At 32.9% G+C, this 16,898-nt stretch overlaps 1 protein-coding gene across 2 annotated transcripts in view; it reads right to left on the bottom strand.

Annotated features, from left to right (window-relative positions):
* The window catches only part of Ints7 (integrator complex subunit 7), a 66,735-nt gene that overhangs the window by 36,265 nt on the left and 13,572 nt on the right, over positions 1 to 16,898 (bottom strand). For both annotated transcript variants that reach the window (XM_005329435.5, XM_021729182.3), the window contains 4 exons: positions 15,928 to 16,065; positions 9,534 to 9,580; positions 7,645 to 7,844; positions 7,081 to 7,203 (listed from right to left, as the gene is read on the bottom strand). In XM_005329435.5, coding sequence (XP_005329492.1) covers positions 7,081 to 7,203; positions 7,645 to 7,844; positions 9,534 to 9,580; positions 15,928 to 16,065 — 508 coding nt within the window. The remainder of the gene's footprint in view (positions 1 to 7,080; positions 7,204 to 7,644; positions 7,845 to 9,533; positions 9,581 to 15,927; positions 16,066 to 16,898) is intronic.

Raw genomic sequence — 16,898 nt, forward strand, 5'->3', positions numbered from 1 at the left:
AGAATGAACAAGAAGCATTCAATGGTGATTATAAAATTTCAAATCTGGTGACCACATAATGTTGATTCTATTTATAAAGACTGAAAATTTATGAAGTAGGTCAACTATAGAGGAATGTCAGAAAATAAGATATTAAGTCTAAGAAGAAATATTCATCAGGCATTTGGAAACTAAGATATAACAGATATTTAGTTGGAAGACTCACATCAGAATTTTGGCTCTGCCATTTGCCATCTCTTTGATTAGAGCCAATTATCTGAAATCTTTGAGTCTCAACTTCTTTGCCTATAAAATGGGATAAATGTAAGAATTGCAGGTTTTCATATAAAATATCTGTGAAAAAAAATAGGCAAGAAATTAGATTTTGATAGCCAATGGGTAAAAATGCTGTATAAATGGAAGAACAGTAGGTGAGAATATATTTCATTCTATACTTTTTTGTAGCTTTGGAATTTTGACTACATAAATGCACCAGCATCAGAACTTTGAATTTGGGCTGGGGATGTGGCTCGAGCGGTAACGCGCTCGCCTGGCATGCAAGGGATGCTGGGTTCGATCCTCAGCACCACATAAAAATAAAGATGTTGTGTCCACCGAGAACTAAAAAACAAATATTAAAAAATTCTCTCTCTTAAAAAAAAAGAACTTTGAATTAAACTTAAAGTAGGGGCATTTGTTGTCTGTAAGGTTTTTATATAATTACTGAAAGTTGTACTTTTCAACCTATACAAGCTACTATATTAGAGAGCAATGAAGAAGCTGAACTAAAAGGACTAAGAATATGGTTGGAGGATCCACATACTGGCATTATAAGAGGTCATCAGAATGACAGAGAATAAATGGAAGAATGCAGGCCAAGAATTCAACTCCCGAGGAGAAGGAACAGTGAGAAAAACACAGAGAAGATACAGCTTAGACTATAAAGAATGAGTGAAGATAGTTAAATGCCAAAGAAGCCAAAAGAAGGGCTAGATTGACAGTGTCACATGTACCAAAAATACAAGATGATAAAGGGAAGAAAAAGTCTTTGGTTTTAGCTTAGAACACATCTAAAGGCAACTGTATAAAAGGAATAGCAGAGTATGGAGAAAATAAAGCAGTTACAAATGCTGTTTTTTGAAGTTCAAAAGAAAGTATTTTTCACTGGGCATCCTGGTACAGGCCTATAATCCAAGAGGCTCAAGAGGCTGAGGCCGGAGGATTCCAAGTTCAAGACCAGCCTCAGCAACTCAACGAGGCCCTAAACAACTGCATGAGACCCTGTCTCAAAATAAAAAATAAAAAGGGCTTGCTTAAGTGCCCTTGGGTTCAACCCCCAGTATCCAAAAGAAACAAAAAAAACAAGTACTTTTTAAAGAAAGTGACCAAATTATATTGTTATATTGTGTGCATGTACAAATATGTAAAAATGACTCCCACTATTATATATATATTGGGAGTATATACTTAGAGAGAACAAATAAAAATCCAAAAAATAAAAGTAAATATTAGTTAATGCTATATTTTAATTTATTAACTCAAATGCTGAGGCCATTTCTATTTGTTCATTTTTTTATTGCCTAAACTGTCCTGCCTTGTATTGTTAATTAGCTTCTGAGTTAGGACTAAAATCAAATAGCCCCAGAAGTCAGGGACTGTATCCTGTATTTATGTACCAAAATTATGTCTGACATGGTCTGTATATAACTGAAACTTATCTTTTTGTGACTATCAGGAAGGTAAATGAGGTAATTTATATAAGATGATGATGATAATAACTTATTTTTTTAAAGAGAGAGATAGAGAGGAGAGAGAGAGAGAGAGAAGAGAGAGAGAAATTTTAATATTTATTTTTTAGTTTTCAGCGGACACAACATCTTTTGTATGTGGTGTTGAGGATCGAACCCGGGCCGCACGCATGCCAGGCAAGCGCGCTACCGCTTGAGCCACATCCCCAGCCCCAATAATAACTTTTAAAAAAGAGAAATTTTAATATTTGAAAAAAATTAGAAAGGCTAGGGATTAAGCTCAGTTGGTAGGGTGCTTGCCTCGCATGCACAAGGCCCTGGGTTCGATCCCTGTACCACAGAAATAAACAAACAAACAAATACATAAGACTACTTAGAAAAATCTCATGGTAAAATTACTACAATGTTATCTTCTTATTCCTGTCAGATAGCATACTACTAGGTATCTAAAAGTACCTAATGATTTCAAGATTCACTGATTCAAATAAGTAAGTTTAACAGGGCAAATCATGAAGTGCTCAAGAGATGGCACATCAATCATACTTTGAATGATGAAATCTGGTTCAAGTTTCTGTTTCAAGGACATTACCTATAACATAATTATTTTTACTATGACTATTTTTTGTATTAACAAAAAAGAAAGACTAGCTCTTCAAATAGAGTCCCCTTTCTCATTTACCACCACTGTCTTCCTCATGAACTATCTGGTCTAAATTTCTGGCTCTGTTGGCTTTACTCACTGCTCAATCAGAAACCCTGGCCTGAATTGCTGTTTTCTAGGTCAGTCTCTAAACAGGGGCTTCTTCTCTACCCTAGAATCAGACTTGCCGCCAGGGATGTGTTCCAGAAAAAAGCCTATAACCTTTAAAGTTTAAAGGGGGAAAAAAAATACACACACACACACACACACACACACACACACACACACACACACACATATGTATGTTTGAAAGTGAATTTTCTGTTTACATTGTATTAACTACAAAGAAAAAGATTATTAAAAGAACTAATTAAAAGATCTCCTAACTTGTCATTCCTCTTAGTACTGGGTAAGGTATAAATCAGAAACTCTCAAGAGAGATAATGCCAAAAATAAAATTATATCTCTCGGAATATCCACAATAAACTTAAAAAAAAGTTTGCTTTGTAACAGAAGCTGCATAAGTCAATATCCCCTTCAGGTGAGACTATGCAATCAGAATATTGTAAACTAATAATACAGACTAATACCAACTACTTATTTTAGCAAGGCATCAAAAATAGCCAAAGGAAATTATAAACACATTAAAAATACTTTAGTTCTGATGAATTTATTCTATTTTTGACTACATTAATAATAAAACAATACTTGGGCCTTCATTTAGGCCTCTTCTTTCTTTAGGCTTTTAAAACACTCAGAATGAAAGTCTTATGTTTAATAAGATATGTGATTCCACATGGAATTTATAAAACTAAGCATTAAAAGCAGCAATGAAGGGCTGGGGATGTGGCTCAAGCGGTAACGCGCTCGCCTGGCATGCATGGGGCGCTGGGTTCGATCCTCAGCACCACATAAAAATAAAATAAAGATGTTGTGTCCACTGAAAACTGAAAAATAAATATTAAAAAAAATTCTCAAAAAATTTTTAAAAAAAGCAGCAATGAAATGGACACAATTTGATCTTGAAATACCAAAACTCAAAATCAATTAGCAATGATTAAGATTAGTTGAGAGGAAGGAAGAAAGGAAAGTAGTAGGGAAGGATAGAAAAGCCCTAGAAGAAAAGTTACTTTTGGTAATTAAGAGTAAAATTCAAATTTAAAACAAACACATTATTACTTTATAAGGCTTAAATCATTACAACTGTTCTCTTGAAGTATTTCAGTATTTTCAAAACATATTTTCCCACTTTAAAAATGTTATTTGAAATTGGGCATTATGTAAAATTGTGGATGTGTAACCGAAGTGATTCTGCAATCTGCATTTGGGGTAAAATTGGGAGTTCATAACCCACTTCAATCTAATGTATGAAATATGATATGTCAAGAGCTTTGTAATGTTGTGAACAACCAATAAAAGAAAAAAAATTAAAAAGAATAAATAAATAAAAAATAAAAATGTTATTTGACTATATCCATTTAATTAAAATCAATAGACTAGTGTTTCTGATACAATGGGAAAAAATTATTTGTAGGAGAAATAAACATTTAAAAAAATATGTTCAATAAAAAAACAAAAACAAATAAAAAGCCACAAGATAAATTAGAATTAAAAATTTCAAGATAAAGGAAGATGTGGCATAAAAATATAATTTGGCCAATATCACTCCCCAGCACTTACCTCTTCCCTCCCTACTTTCTACCCCTTAGTACCTTTTCTCTACTGATCTTTTTTTTTTTTTTAGTTATTGATGGACCTTTATTTTTTATTTATATATTTATGTTGGTTCTGAGGATTGAACCCAGTGCCTCACACATGCTAGGCAAGGGCGCTTTCAGTGAGCTGCAACCTCGGCCCTGCCTTTGATTTTTATGAGATTCATGGAAGAAAATTGTAAACTTCCAAATTATTCAAAGGATAAAGAATGGTTAAGATATTAAGAACAATCAATCCAGAAAGCAGATAATCCTTTCTCTCAAAGGGGAAAAAGAACAGAAATATAGATAGTACAAAATGAAATGGTAGATTTAAACTCTTATGTGAAATAAATCATAGTAAATGTAAGTGAACCGAAGTCTCCATTTGAAAATGACAAAGTCTGCTAGGCTGAATTAAAAATAATCCAATTAAATGCTATTATAAGAAATGTCTGAAACAAAGAGCCAATGTAAAAAGATGGCAAATGACCTACTATGTAAATACATCCAGGGGAAAACTGAAGTAGCCATATTAATAGCAAACAAAATAGACTTAGGCAAGAGATATATTAAAGAGGCTTAAATAAGTGAGAAGATATAGCAAGTTCATGCACCAGAAGACTTAATTTGCCAAGGATCAACGAAGTATATTTATCTAACACGCATAAATAGTAACTGCAAGTCAACAGGAAAGTGGCAAGAGACTTGAATTAGCCATATCATAAAAACAGGAAATCTAAATGGTCAATAAATATATACAACTTTTTAATCAAGGAATTACAAATAAAACTACTATTTCTAAATTGTCAAAAAGTTAAAATTCTGATAATTTTACATTTGTATATGTTGGCAAGGCTATAGATCAACGGGCACTCTCATAGCAGAAATGTAAATTGGTTCAATTACTTCTTTTCTTTCTTTTTTTTTAGATGAAGTCTCACTATTTTGTCTAGACTGGTCTTGAATTCCTGGGTGCAAGCAGTTCTCCTGCCTCAGCCTCTTGAATAGCCTCCTGGGCAGCCACTGTGCCTAGCTTGAAAAGACAAATATTCTTTGAGTTAGAACTTTCAGTCCTGCTAGAGAGATTTGCACATGTATACCAGGAGAGAAACAGAAGAGTGCTTATGGCACCATTGTTTGCAACAGTCCCATGTTGAAAATAACCCATTAGGAGCAAATAAACTAGAGTATATCCACACAATGGAATTCTAGATAGTAATGAACAGGAGAAAAACCCATGTAACTTACATGGATGTAAGCATAATATTGGACAGAAAAAAGCAAAAACAATATTCGTTCGGAAGAAATACATAATGGTAAAACACTGAAGAAGAATAAAGATAATTATCTCAAAAATCAAGACAGTTGTTTCTTTTGGGTAGGTATAAAGCTCTGATTAGGAAGGGGTATGAGAGGAAAAGAGATAAGGTCTACAACGTGCAATGTTTTATTTCTAGCCAGATGGTGGCTACTTGAGTTTTAAGTATTTAAAATATTAAACATACATTTTATATACTTTTTCTGTATGCATGATTTATCTAATAAGAAAAAAATTGAGAAGGAATAAGATAGTGCATCTCATTTATCTTTCTAACTATGTTTTTGGTTTTGTGCACAAGTTCCCTTAAATAACTAACGTAATTTGGCACATTCTCTTTTTGGAAAGGCAGAATTATTTAGGAGGAAAAGCACTAAATAAGGGCTCACAGGACAGAAGCTTTCTTAATTAAATGCTTAATTAAGTTCTCTTAAGAAGCACTCTTAAGCATATTAAGTCTCTCTGTACCCTGATTGCCTATCTATTAAAAGCAAATACTAACAATTGCCCCTATCTCTTGGGATATATGTAACTATTAAATCATAATATAAAGTGAAACATGTTTAGAAAATAGCAAGCATACAAACAGAAAAACGGCAGTTTGCTTTCCATTATCTGAAATTCAAAAGATTTTTGTTACACTGGATCTCAGATGATGACAAGAGATTAAAATTAAACCCATGAAAATAAAGACCAAATTCTAATAATTTCACTTTGAATAGCTTTAGTTAGAAAACAGTATATCAGGGCTGGGGATGTGGCTCAAGTGGTAGTGCGCTTGCCTGGCATGCGTGCAGCCTGGGTTCGATCCTCTGCACCACATACAAACAAAAATGTTGTGTCCACCAAGAACCAAAAATAAATATTAAAAAAATTCTCTCTCTCTCTCTCTCTCTCTCTTTCTTTAAAAAGAAAATCCCTATCTCTAAATAAAATATTAAAAAAAGAAAACAGTATATCAGTTATCAGTAATGAGTAAACAAATTTTGTATTTTAAAAAATAAATACAGAATATTAAATTTAAACTAAGAAATGGTTTAAAAGATGTCACCTCAACAGCTTAGAGGGAGATCTGTTTGTGTTTACTAAAGAAAACTCAAGAACATCTTTTGCGCCAGGTGTGGTGGTACATGCCTGTACTCCCAGCAGCTTGGGAGGCTCTGCAAGACCCTATCCAAGAAAAAAAATAAAAAGGGCTGGAGACATGGCTCAGTGCTAAAGCACCCCTGGTACAAAAAAGAAAAGAAAGGAAAAAAAAAAAGAACATCTTTTTATCTTCCTGAAAAGGAGAAATGTACTTTGCCAATTTACCCATCTAGCATCTTCCCCATGATAAATTATAGTCAGTCAACACCTAAATTATTCTCCCTACACAGACTAAAGGAGTCAGCAGAAAAAATAATTTAATTGAGTTTCTGAATTAGCCTCAGTGAGACTACAGGAAAATTAAGAAACTGAGAGATAAGTCTCATTCACTTTAAATAAGCTTAACCACTGAAAGATGGAAATTTCATGTATTCTGCCATTTATAATATAACTTCTGCCAAATATTACAATGCTCTTATTAGAGGTTTTTTCATAATCAGCCACTTAGAAGATGACAGAGACAATATAATATTATGATTCAAAACAATTTATTCTATCATAATATTATACTATATTTTTGTATAAAATATTGATGTTCAAAATTCTGTATACCTGGATATTCTCTCTACTCCAAGTATGTGGTGTTTTATTGGCAAGTAATTTCAGATCTTGAATAGCAAGCCTCTTTACTGCTTTCCTGGGATCATTCTTCAAATACTGCAACAGAAGTTGAATCTATAAAGGAAGTAAAGTCACTCCGTGAAAAATATTGTCACTAAAATTATCATTTGGGATGCAGTGCTATTTAGTGAAACTCTTATATTTGAGACAAGACGTCAAATCAGAGCCTTCTCACTTAAACAGCTATGGACCCATATTTGTATATAAAATACTACCATTTAACCTAAACAGTTCTAGCATAGGGACAGGGATTTAACACTCAAATCCTTTCTTTACTGCCAACTTCACATGTTGCCATGTACTCCCTGACACTCCATTTTCCTTGAGGACACCCAAGAATTAGTATGAATACAGAGAGGAAAAAGAAAATTCTACTGATCCTTATCAGATAAACTGACTTTGTTATCAAAACTTATGGGTTACCTGCTTGTTTTTTAAAATCATGTATTTAACATGCAAGTTCACTAAAGAATAGGCAGTTTAAAGAAAAATTACCTGCTTAGGTGTATCAACCAAAGATGAAGCTGCAAGCAGAGTAAAAGTGTGCAAAGAAACAATCACCATTTTGGTGGAAGGATAGGACGTGACCAGCTGTTGTAAAAGCTGACGAGCACTGGAAGCCAGGATTGCATCATGGTGCATATGCTGTAAGATGGGGATCAACTTCAGTTTCAAGTCTACTGGTGTAGCTAAACCTAGATACAGAAACAAATGCTCAGAGGTTTCTGATCATCATCCTTAATAAGAGTTCAGATTTAAAAGGTCTGACTCAATTAGCAAAATGTCCATTTAAAAACAAATAGTATACTAATTACATTATTAATGTTTACAAAATTAAAGGTATTTATATTACTACTAATCAATATGTTCAATAGTTTTCTCCAAAAGTATTTATCTTAATATTAACTTTCCAGTCACATTATATTATATAGTTAGTAGAAAAAATTTTTCAAAAGGCACAGTTGAAAGCAATCATATTTGCTGCCTCTTTCTTCTCATATTAATATGATTATACACACATATACATACACTCAATGGCTACAATAAGATTATATTAACAACTTGAATTATTCTGTCAAATTAACAACTTGAATTATTCCGTCAACAACTTAAGCAAGATCAGTATTTAAATTACACTGTATAAAAAAGTTGTGCGGTTCTCTAAACTTTTTCTGTATAGCAGTGTCTTCCTTTACTGCATATACAGCTTCAACTCCACGAGGAATAACCCCAACGCATCTTTTTTTTTGGTACCATGGATTGAACCCAGAGGCACTTAACCACTGAGCCACATCCCCAGCCCTTTATTTTATTTAGAGACAGGGTCTCACTGAGTTGGTAGGGACTCACTAAGTTGCTGAGGATGGCTTTGAACTTGTAATCCTCCTGTTTCATCTTCCTGAGCTATTGGGATTACAGGCATGTGCCACGGCACCTGGCTCCCAATGCATTTTTAACTAACACTGGAGCTAAACAAATACACATAAAAGATCTTTCTTTTTATAGCATTGCTTTGTGGCCATGAAGAACAAAAATTTTTCAAACATAATGTACTACAAACATGCCAAAAGCTAATTTACACTCTGCAGATCAATGGATTTCCCACTGTGAAGTAACTGCTGGTATGAATCCAACACTACATTTCACAAACAGCTTAAAATTAAATATCAGATACTCTAAAACTTCTCTGCCATTTCTTCATCTTGAACCCAAACTTTCTTGCATCCAAGAAAGGCCACTAAATTGCACAATTCACTGGAATGTCATTTACAAGAATACAAAGAAGGTGGTGCTCTATAAAATTGTGCAATGCTGCAGACCCAGAGCTGCCTTCAACAAATGTTATATACATAAATGGGATTAACACGTCATTTAGCAGGCAAAACTGAAAACTAGGGCTTTGTAGGCTAAGGTAAGGAATTTGGATTTGATTCTAGCTGCCACTCGAAGACACTGGAGGGACATCACCAGAGAGAGCTCCAAAGCCCCAAATAACATTGTTCTCCCCCAATTCTGAATGTTTTTCCCCTATTTATCTGCATGCCTCATTCCTTTCCCTCCATGTCTTATTTCATCCATGGCTTCCCCTATCAACATATATAAAATACAAAAGTCCTCCTCCAACCCTGCCATCTACTCTTGGACTCTCTTTCCTTCTTATTTTTGTCCATAGCACCTGATATGTCATATATGTATTTCTCTATTGACTCCTCCACCCCTCTAACCAGAATGTAGGTTACATGAGGGCAAGGGCTTTAGTTTATTCATTTCTATACCCAAAGCACCTAGTACAGTTCTGGCATATCAAAGATGCCTAATAAATATTAACTATTATTAATAGAAATCCCATTGTCACTTCATATTACTAAATGAAGCATACATACCTTGAATCATTTCACTGATTTTGTTACATATTCCTACTGCAAAATCCCTTTAGAAAGAGAGAACAGCAATAAAATTTTAAATGCAAACAATTAAATTCGCTTAAATTTTCTAAAGACTTGACAGAGAACATAATTAGGACAGGAAAACACAATACTCTAAATCATGACTAATACTCCAAGAATCAGATGCTAGGAGGTAGGGTAAGAAATACAATTAAAACAAAATCCTAACCACCAGATAGCTTATGTGAATACTTTTCTTTTTTTTTCAAATATTTATTTTTTAGGTGTAGATGGACACAACACAATGCTTTTATTTTTATGTGGTGCTGAGGATTGAACCCGGTTCTGCCACGCTAGGCAGCGCTCTACTGCTGAGCCACAATCCCAGCCCATGTGAACAGTTTTCTCATGTAGTATTCAAAAAAGATGGCCTGGATTTATAAATTTTCTTGCAATTTATATTACTAAATGACAATATCTAAAACAGTCACTATTACTGAATATGATGTTTGAAGCTATACTTTCAATTAAGAAAAACTTTTAACACACAAGCTCTGATTATGTAACCAATCAAATGGATTCCTAACATAAATTTCAGAAAAAGAACCGGTATGAAGTAGAAGAAATGCTGGAAATATGGATAGAATCATATAAAACTACTTAAAAATTTGCCATGTTTTCAACATTAGATATGTGTATTTTCCAAGGTGCTGTTTTTGATTCTACTTTAGTAGAAACATCAACAAATGTTGCAAGATTAATAACATGAATGATTGGCATAAAATACTATTATGGAGGGGCTGGGGATGTGGCTCAAGCGGTAGCGCGCTCGCCTAGCGTGCGTGCGGCCCGGGTTCGATCCTCAGCACCACATACAAACGAAGATGTTGTGTCCGCCGAAAACTAAAAAAAATAAATAAATAAATATTAAAAATTCTCTCTCTCTCTCTCTGTCCCCCCCTCTCTCTCACTCTCTCTTAAAAAAATACTATTATGGAAAAAAATTATCTAGTATGATCAAATCTGGCTAATTAAGTCATAAGTGATATATAAAACAAAATACTTTCACTCTGGTGTTCAATGGAAATCTAAATATTTCCTGCCATTAAGACATTATCTGTGGGGCTGGGAATATAGCTCAGTAGGTAGAGTGCTTGCCTTGTATGCACAAGGGCCTGGGTTCAATCCCCAGCACCATGACCAAAAAAAAAAAAAAAAAAAAAAAAAAAAAAATATATATATATATATATATATATATATATATATATATATATATATAACTTGTTGTTTTCAGTTTCTTTCTCTTACAACTGAATAGCAGAATTTTCCACAGGCTACATGATACAGGATGACATCATCTCTCAATAGCTAATATGTATGCTTTGTATTCTTGTGTCTTCTAGAAATTTCTCCTTTTTTTTCAGAGTGCTAGGGATGCTAAGACCTTGTGCACTCTATCACTGAGCTATAGGCCCCTAGAAATTTCTAAAGTTTTAGACTTAATGTATAAATATGAGAATAACTCAGTTTGCTCTTATTCTAAGTACTTATCTTAGATTATATCTATTATAATCTTTTAAAACTTATTATCAAACAATAAATCATTATTTTGAAATCCTGATGTTTTCTTTGTGTTTATGCAGAAACATATCAATATACTCTGTCTTGCTTTGCGGCAAAAATTATATTTTCCTAAAATTCTATCTACAATTACTTTGTTTTAGACTTTAACAATATTTTATTTTAAAATAAAAGAAAGTTTATCTTATACTTAAGGGTAATTATTAGTTTGAAAAACAGAGATAAGAATAGCTTTCTCAGCCCATAGCTGTACTATGTGAATTTGGAGATGCCGGAAAAGATGAACCTGACTGTTATCAGAGAGTTCTCTAACTCAGAAGAGAGGAATTTATTTTAAAGAAATAGCAAAACTATAAATAAGGAAGAAACATGGCTTGATTTTGAAGAGACTAAAAACTTAGAATGTAAAAAGGACTAAGTATTTTAACTATAGGCATGTTGTGCTCTTTCAAAGAAATAAACTGCTGTTTATAGCTTTTCAACCTAGAAATAAATGATAACTAAGGCTAGAGAAGAACACACACTAGGTGAGACTTGTGCAACTGATAATACTGAATGTCTGCTGAAGTCAGTGAAGGAAATCAAGGCACCAGCACTTTCCAACAAGAGTAACTTTGTTGGGGCTGGGGATATAGCTCAGTTGGTAGAGTGCTTGTCTTGTATGCACAAGGCCCTGGGTTCAATCCCCAGTACCATGTTAAAAAAAAAAAAAAGTAACTTGTTAGAGATTTGGCTGCATATATAAATTAGTAGCTCATCTACAGAATTTTATTTTTGCCTTTCAAATGGACAAATCATCTGGCTTTGGCCAGATGTTTTATTGTGCTTGTAACTGTATCAGTGCCATCCAATCTTCTCTTATGTAAATTCTTGACAAGAAATACTGTTTGTGAAAAAATTTTCACAGTGAGTAATTTTTTTTTAATCTCATGGTGTATTCTGAAATAACAATATTGGCATTTTCACCTATGGTACAAAAACAATGAGGAGTGAAAACTCTCTCAAAGCAGGCCCCAAACTGTATTAACAGTCACTGTATTCTTCACTATTGTATACTCACATAAAAAAATGAAAAAAAAAAAAAAACCATTTGTACTTCATGCTCTTAGTAAAACACTGAGAATTACTAACTTTACTAAATCTCAACCACTGGGTACGTGTCTTTTTAACAGTTTTCAGCAAACTGAAAAACACACTTACAGTAAACAGTAATGTACTTCACAGAAAGTGCTAGCATAATTGGGTTATGACATAAACTGGTAGTTTTTTCACGTAATACCATGGTTATTCAGACTTGGCTATTTGACAGATTCTTGAAATATGAATATAGTGAGTTTGTAACCTTGAGGCAAGTAACAAAGTTTTTAAAATTAATTATAATAAGTGTTCTCAAATTTATCCATTAAGATTTTTGATATAAAAACTTAACTTTTTATGGAGTTTATAGAAATCTAGAAAATTTGTTCTAGTCACAGTTTGAAAGCTTAATACTTGTGAAAGCCTTTCCTGATGAAACTGGTGGTGATATTAACAAATATGATCCTTTGATATTATTACACAATGGAATAAATCAACATTTGGATATCCATATAAAACACTGAACCAATATTTTCCAAAACACCAAAACGTAAGTTTTTCAATTATTCATTTACCTAGATAGCCTTTAAAAATACTCCTCCCTTTTCATACTATGCATCTGTGTTAGACTGGGTTTTCTTCATATACTTGATAATCAAAAAAACATGTTACTACAGATATGGTGAATACAAAAGTTGATGTGAGAATCAAGCCATACATTAAAGAGTTTTGCAACAATGGTAGACAATGCCATTCTTCTCACAAACTGGTTTTTGTTTTGGAAAATAATTATTCTCACAAAGATATTCTTATGTTGGGACTAGGATTGTGTCTCAGTGGTAGAGCTCTCCTTTAGCACATGTGAGGGCCTGAGTTCAATCCTCAGCACCACATAAAAATAAATAAACAAAATAAAAGTATTGTGTCCAACTACTTCTAAAAAAATATTTAAAAAGATATTCTTATGTTAATAAATTATGGATTTGTTATTTTAAAAAATAAGTACATAGTTTTCAAATTTATCCATTAAAAATCTTGAAATATTAAATATAGCTTATAGTCCATATAAACAAAAGTTCTTTGTGGACCTCAGAAAGGCTTTACGAGTATAAAGGGATTCTGATAACAACTAGTTTGAAAACTATTGCTCTAGGGTATCAGTCCCACACTTGCATAAGAAAAAGTAAGATATGAATGTCTTTAAGGGTAGAAGGCAAGTGGTATATATTACGTACATATAGACGACTAGTTCCTATTTCTGAGAGCTCCTGCGCTATTAATCCTTCTGAATTGTTTAGATTTCTGCATAGGTGCCTCCTCTTTCTCACTCAGTTTCAGCTCACATTACCTCTTTAGAGAGGCTTCCCCTGCTATCCCTAGCTAAAGCTAAATATTTCCTCATTATCTATGTAAAAACTTTTTTAACTTCAAAATTTAAAAATCTGTTATAAGCCTTTAGGGCCAACAAACTGCAAACTAAAAACCTATAGATTTTTTTTAATCCAATAATAATTTTTAATTCTTAATAAACAAGATAACTTAAAGATAATGGAATTAAATAAAATAATCTGATATTCCAGTTACACACTCTCCACTTCATCCCCCCTTTCTCCCTCAAAATCAGACATGACAGCACTGAGCACTTTCCCCTACTAGTAACAACTGGCTAGTGTCCAGGGACAACAGTCCCTTTCATATAGAGCCAATGCTCTTGAGTTCAGCACATTCACCCCTAGAGGACACCTCTCTTACTGACAATGCTCATCTGGCCCCTAAAGGCATTTGGAGCCTGTCAACTCCCGCTCAGTGACCCAAAGATTGGCTCTTTAAAAATACAAAATTTTAACCTTTTGAATAGGATTAAATTAATTCTCAAGGTTTGATTTAGCCAGTTACCCTAAGAATCCAAAATTGAGAGAAATACTAAGAAAGAAATCCATCAATGTTAGTAAAGACATGTGATCTCAAGCCAATCATGGGGCAAGAGGTAAACGCTAATATAAAAAATATGTATTTCATTAATTTTATACTGATACATTTGGATAAGTCCTTCAGGTTTTCCTACTGGACCAATTTGGTATTTTTAAAATATCTCAAATACAAGCATATAACACTGAAGCATGGTATGTTAAAACACTTCCTATACAAACTGCTAATTTATGTGCTTTCTGGTCATCAATTCCATAAGTGAAGAATTTTTATTTTTTTCTATGTTAGTCTTAAACACTGCTCAAGAGAAATCAGAAATCCTATAGCTGAAATAAAATTAGCTTTTGATAAAACAAGAGGAAAAACTGAACTACAAATTATTTTCATACATAAAATTTAACCATTGAATTATAAATTCATCCAAAATTAGAAGTTAAATTTAGAAAACTATTTTTGGAAGCACTGGACATATATAATTAACCTAACAGATTATAAAGCACACTTTGATAGAGGTAATCAGATGATAACTATTCACAGCTTAACTCCTATTAAATAAAAAATTTCAGACAGTTCTCTCAATATCGATAACCCAGTAAGAAAAAATTTCCTATTTTCAAAAGCATAAATAGGAGGGACTCGGGCTGTAGCTCAGCAGCAGATCACTTGCCTCGCATGTGTGAAGTACTGGATTTGATCTTTAGCACAACAGTAAAACAAACAAATAAAATAAAGGCATTCTGTCCATCTACAACTACAAAAAAAATTTTTTAAAGCATAAATAGAAACTATATTCAATTATTTTTCTTCTTATTTATTAATTTTGAGCTGTGAAATTAAAAATCATATGCTTTCTATACTCTTCTCTTCCAATGAGTAATCACAGAATTCTTTGAGATTTGATAAAATCAGCTGAAGAGAAAATTATGCATACATAATTAAAACTGAAAGAAAGTTGGTGATTATGTCAAGTTTTATCAAATTTAACAGACTTTATTGAAATTGCTGTTTATTATTTGCCTGATTATAAAACTAAAGCTAGTTCATGGCAAGATGTAAAGAAACTTAGAAAATTATGCCATCTTATCACCCAGAGACAACATTTTGATATATATCCTTTGAACCCTTTTTCTATTCCATAAATACAAATATTTATTGTTACAAGTTAACATTAGAACTAGCATTCTTAGCAGCAAATGCTAGTATGCACTACTGACTCCTTAGAATAAATTCTTAGAAGTGGATTTTCTGGATTAAAGGGATATATATTTTTAAGGTTTTCATACATATTGCCAGAATGGTCTCCAAAAAGCAATGCTAATTTTGATGTGGGCCAAGGGGATATTACTTTTTACAGAGGTAAGCATACAAGTCAGATCATAGTTAACATCTCAGCTAAAAAAATCTTCTCTAATATAATATTCTGAAAAGATTAAGTTGGGTTTAATTCAAATTACTGTCTCTGTCAAACTGTACATGGCTGTATATAAATAGTTTGACAAGGAAACAGTAATAAAATAGCAATTTAGTACCTTGAGTGGGTGTGCAGAAGATTCTTCAGTGGACAAAGCTGCTGCTGCCCCATGAAACCTTCCTAAATCACTCTATGCTGATCTTGTCCTCTGGAAACCAACATCTGAATTAAGCTTTCTATAAGTCTTGTTTCCCCGACATGTTGTAAATCCTCTTGGAAAAAACACCCTGTGATTTACACTTTTTGTAACCCATAATGTTTATATATACAATAATGAGTTATTCCTTCAAAAAAACCTTGGGAAGCCAAATTACTACAATTGTCTGTGCTTACTTTGACTGTGCAGAGAAGTTTGCAGCAGCAAAAACAGCAGCTTCAACTTCTACATTATCATGTGAATCCAAACTCTGACGAATACTGTGATGAGCATTCTTCCTTTCAGGAATTATTGATGCCAGACTTCCCAACATCCTGCAGTAATAGAGAAACCCAAGAACTGAATAAATTCAAGGTCAGGAAAGGAAGAAGCAAAGCAAGCTAGATTATCAGAACTAAAGTTTGTTGGCCATTCCATTTCAGGTGAGTAAAGCTTAACTTCAGGAATCAAGCAAAGAGTGGAATTCTAAACACTTTTACATACTTTAATATGCCAGAGCTATCAAAATGGCTTACCTAACACAAAAAGTTTCAAAAAATCATCTTGAAATACATCCAAGGTACCAAATAGGGCCCCCAAAAAGAAACTTTTTAAATTACTAAAGCATTAAAATATCAATTTTCCAGGGTTGAATGAAGTACATTTTAGCAAAGCATTAAGAATATAACATTTTTACTATTAAGCAGATTCACAAAGTAAATCAGTAAAACTTCCAAGACTTTTTCCCTCACATCAATAAATAATGGTATCGTGATTTTCAAATCTGTCTTTAGTATCAAGAGAACAGAGGTAGAGGATGCCCCCTAGAGCTCATACCAGAATCAGCAACAGTGAGGAAGTTAACTTCTATAAAACACAATTCTTTTTATATAATAAATAATTATAATAAAATCATAGATTTGAAAAAGAAAAAAATCCATTGTTTGCAATATAAACTACAGAAAATAAAGCCTGAAAAATCCTTTTGGCAGAAAGCTACAGATTTTAGAAAACTGCAAAACAATGAAATAAACAGAACCTACAATGTTCCTATAATAACAACCTTCCTAAAATTAACATCCTAAGTGAATAATAAAGTTAATTTCCAACTTAATATGTCTTCACCTAATGATTTTATGGAGCTATAATTGATTAGAACTAAGTAGTT

This window comes from Ictidomys tridecemlineatus, chromosome 10 (assembly GCF_052094955.1).
Source record: "Ictidomys tridecemlineatus isolate mIctTri1 chromosome 10, mIctTri1.hap1, whole genome shotgun sequence".
NCBI classification, from domain to species: domain Eukaryota; kingdom Metazoa; phylum Chordata; class Mammalia; order Rodentia; family Sciuridae; genus Ictidomys; species Ictidomys tridecemlineatus.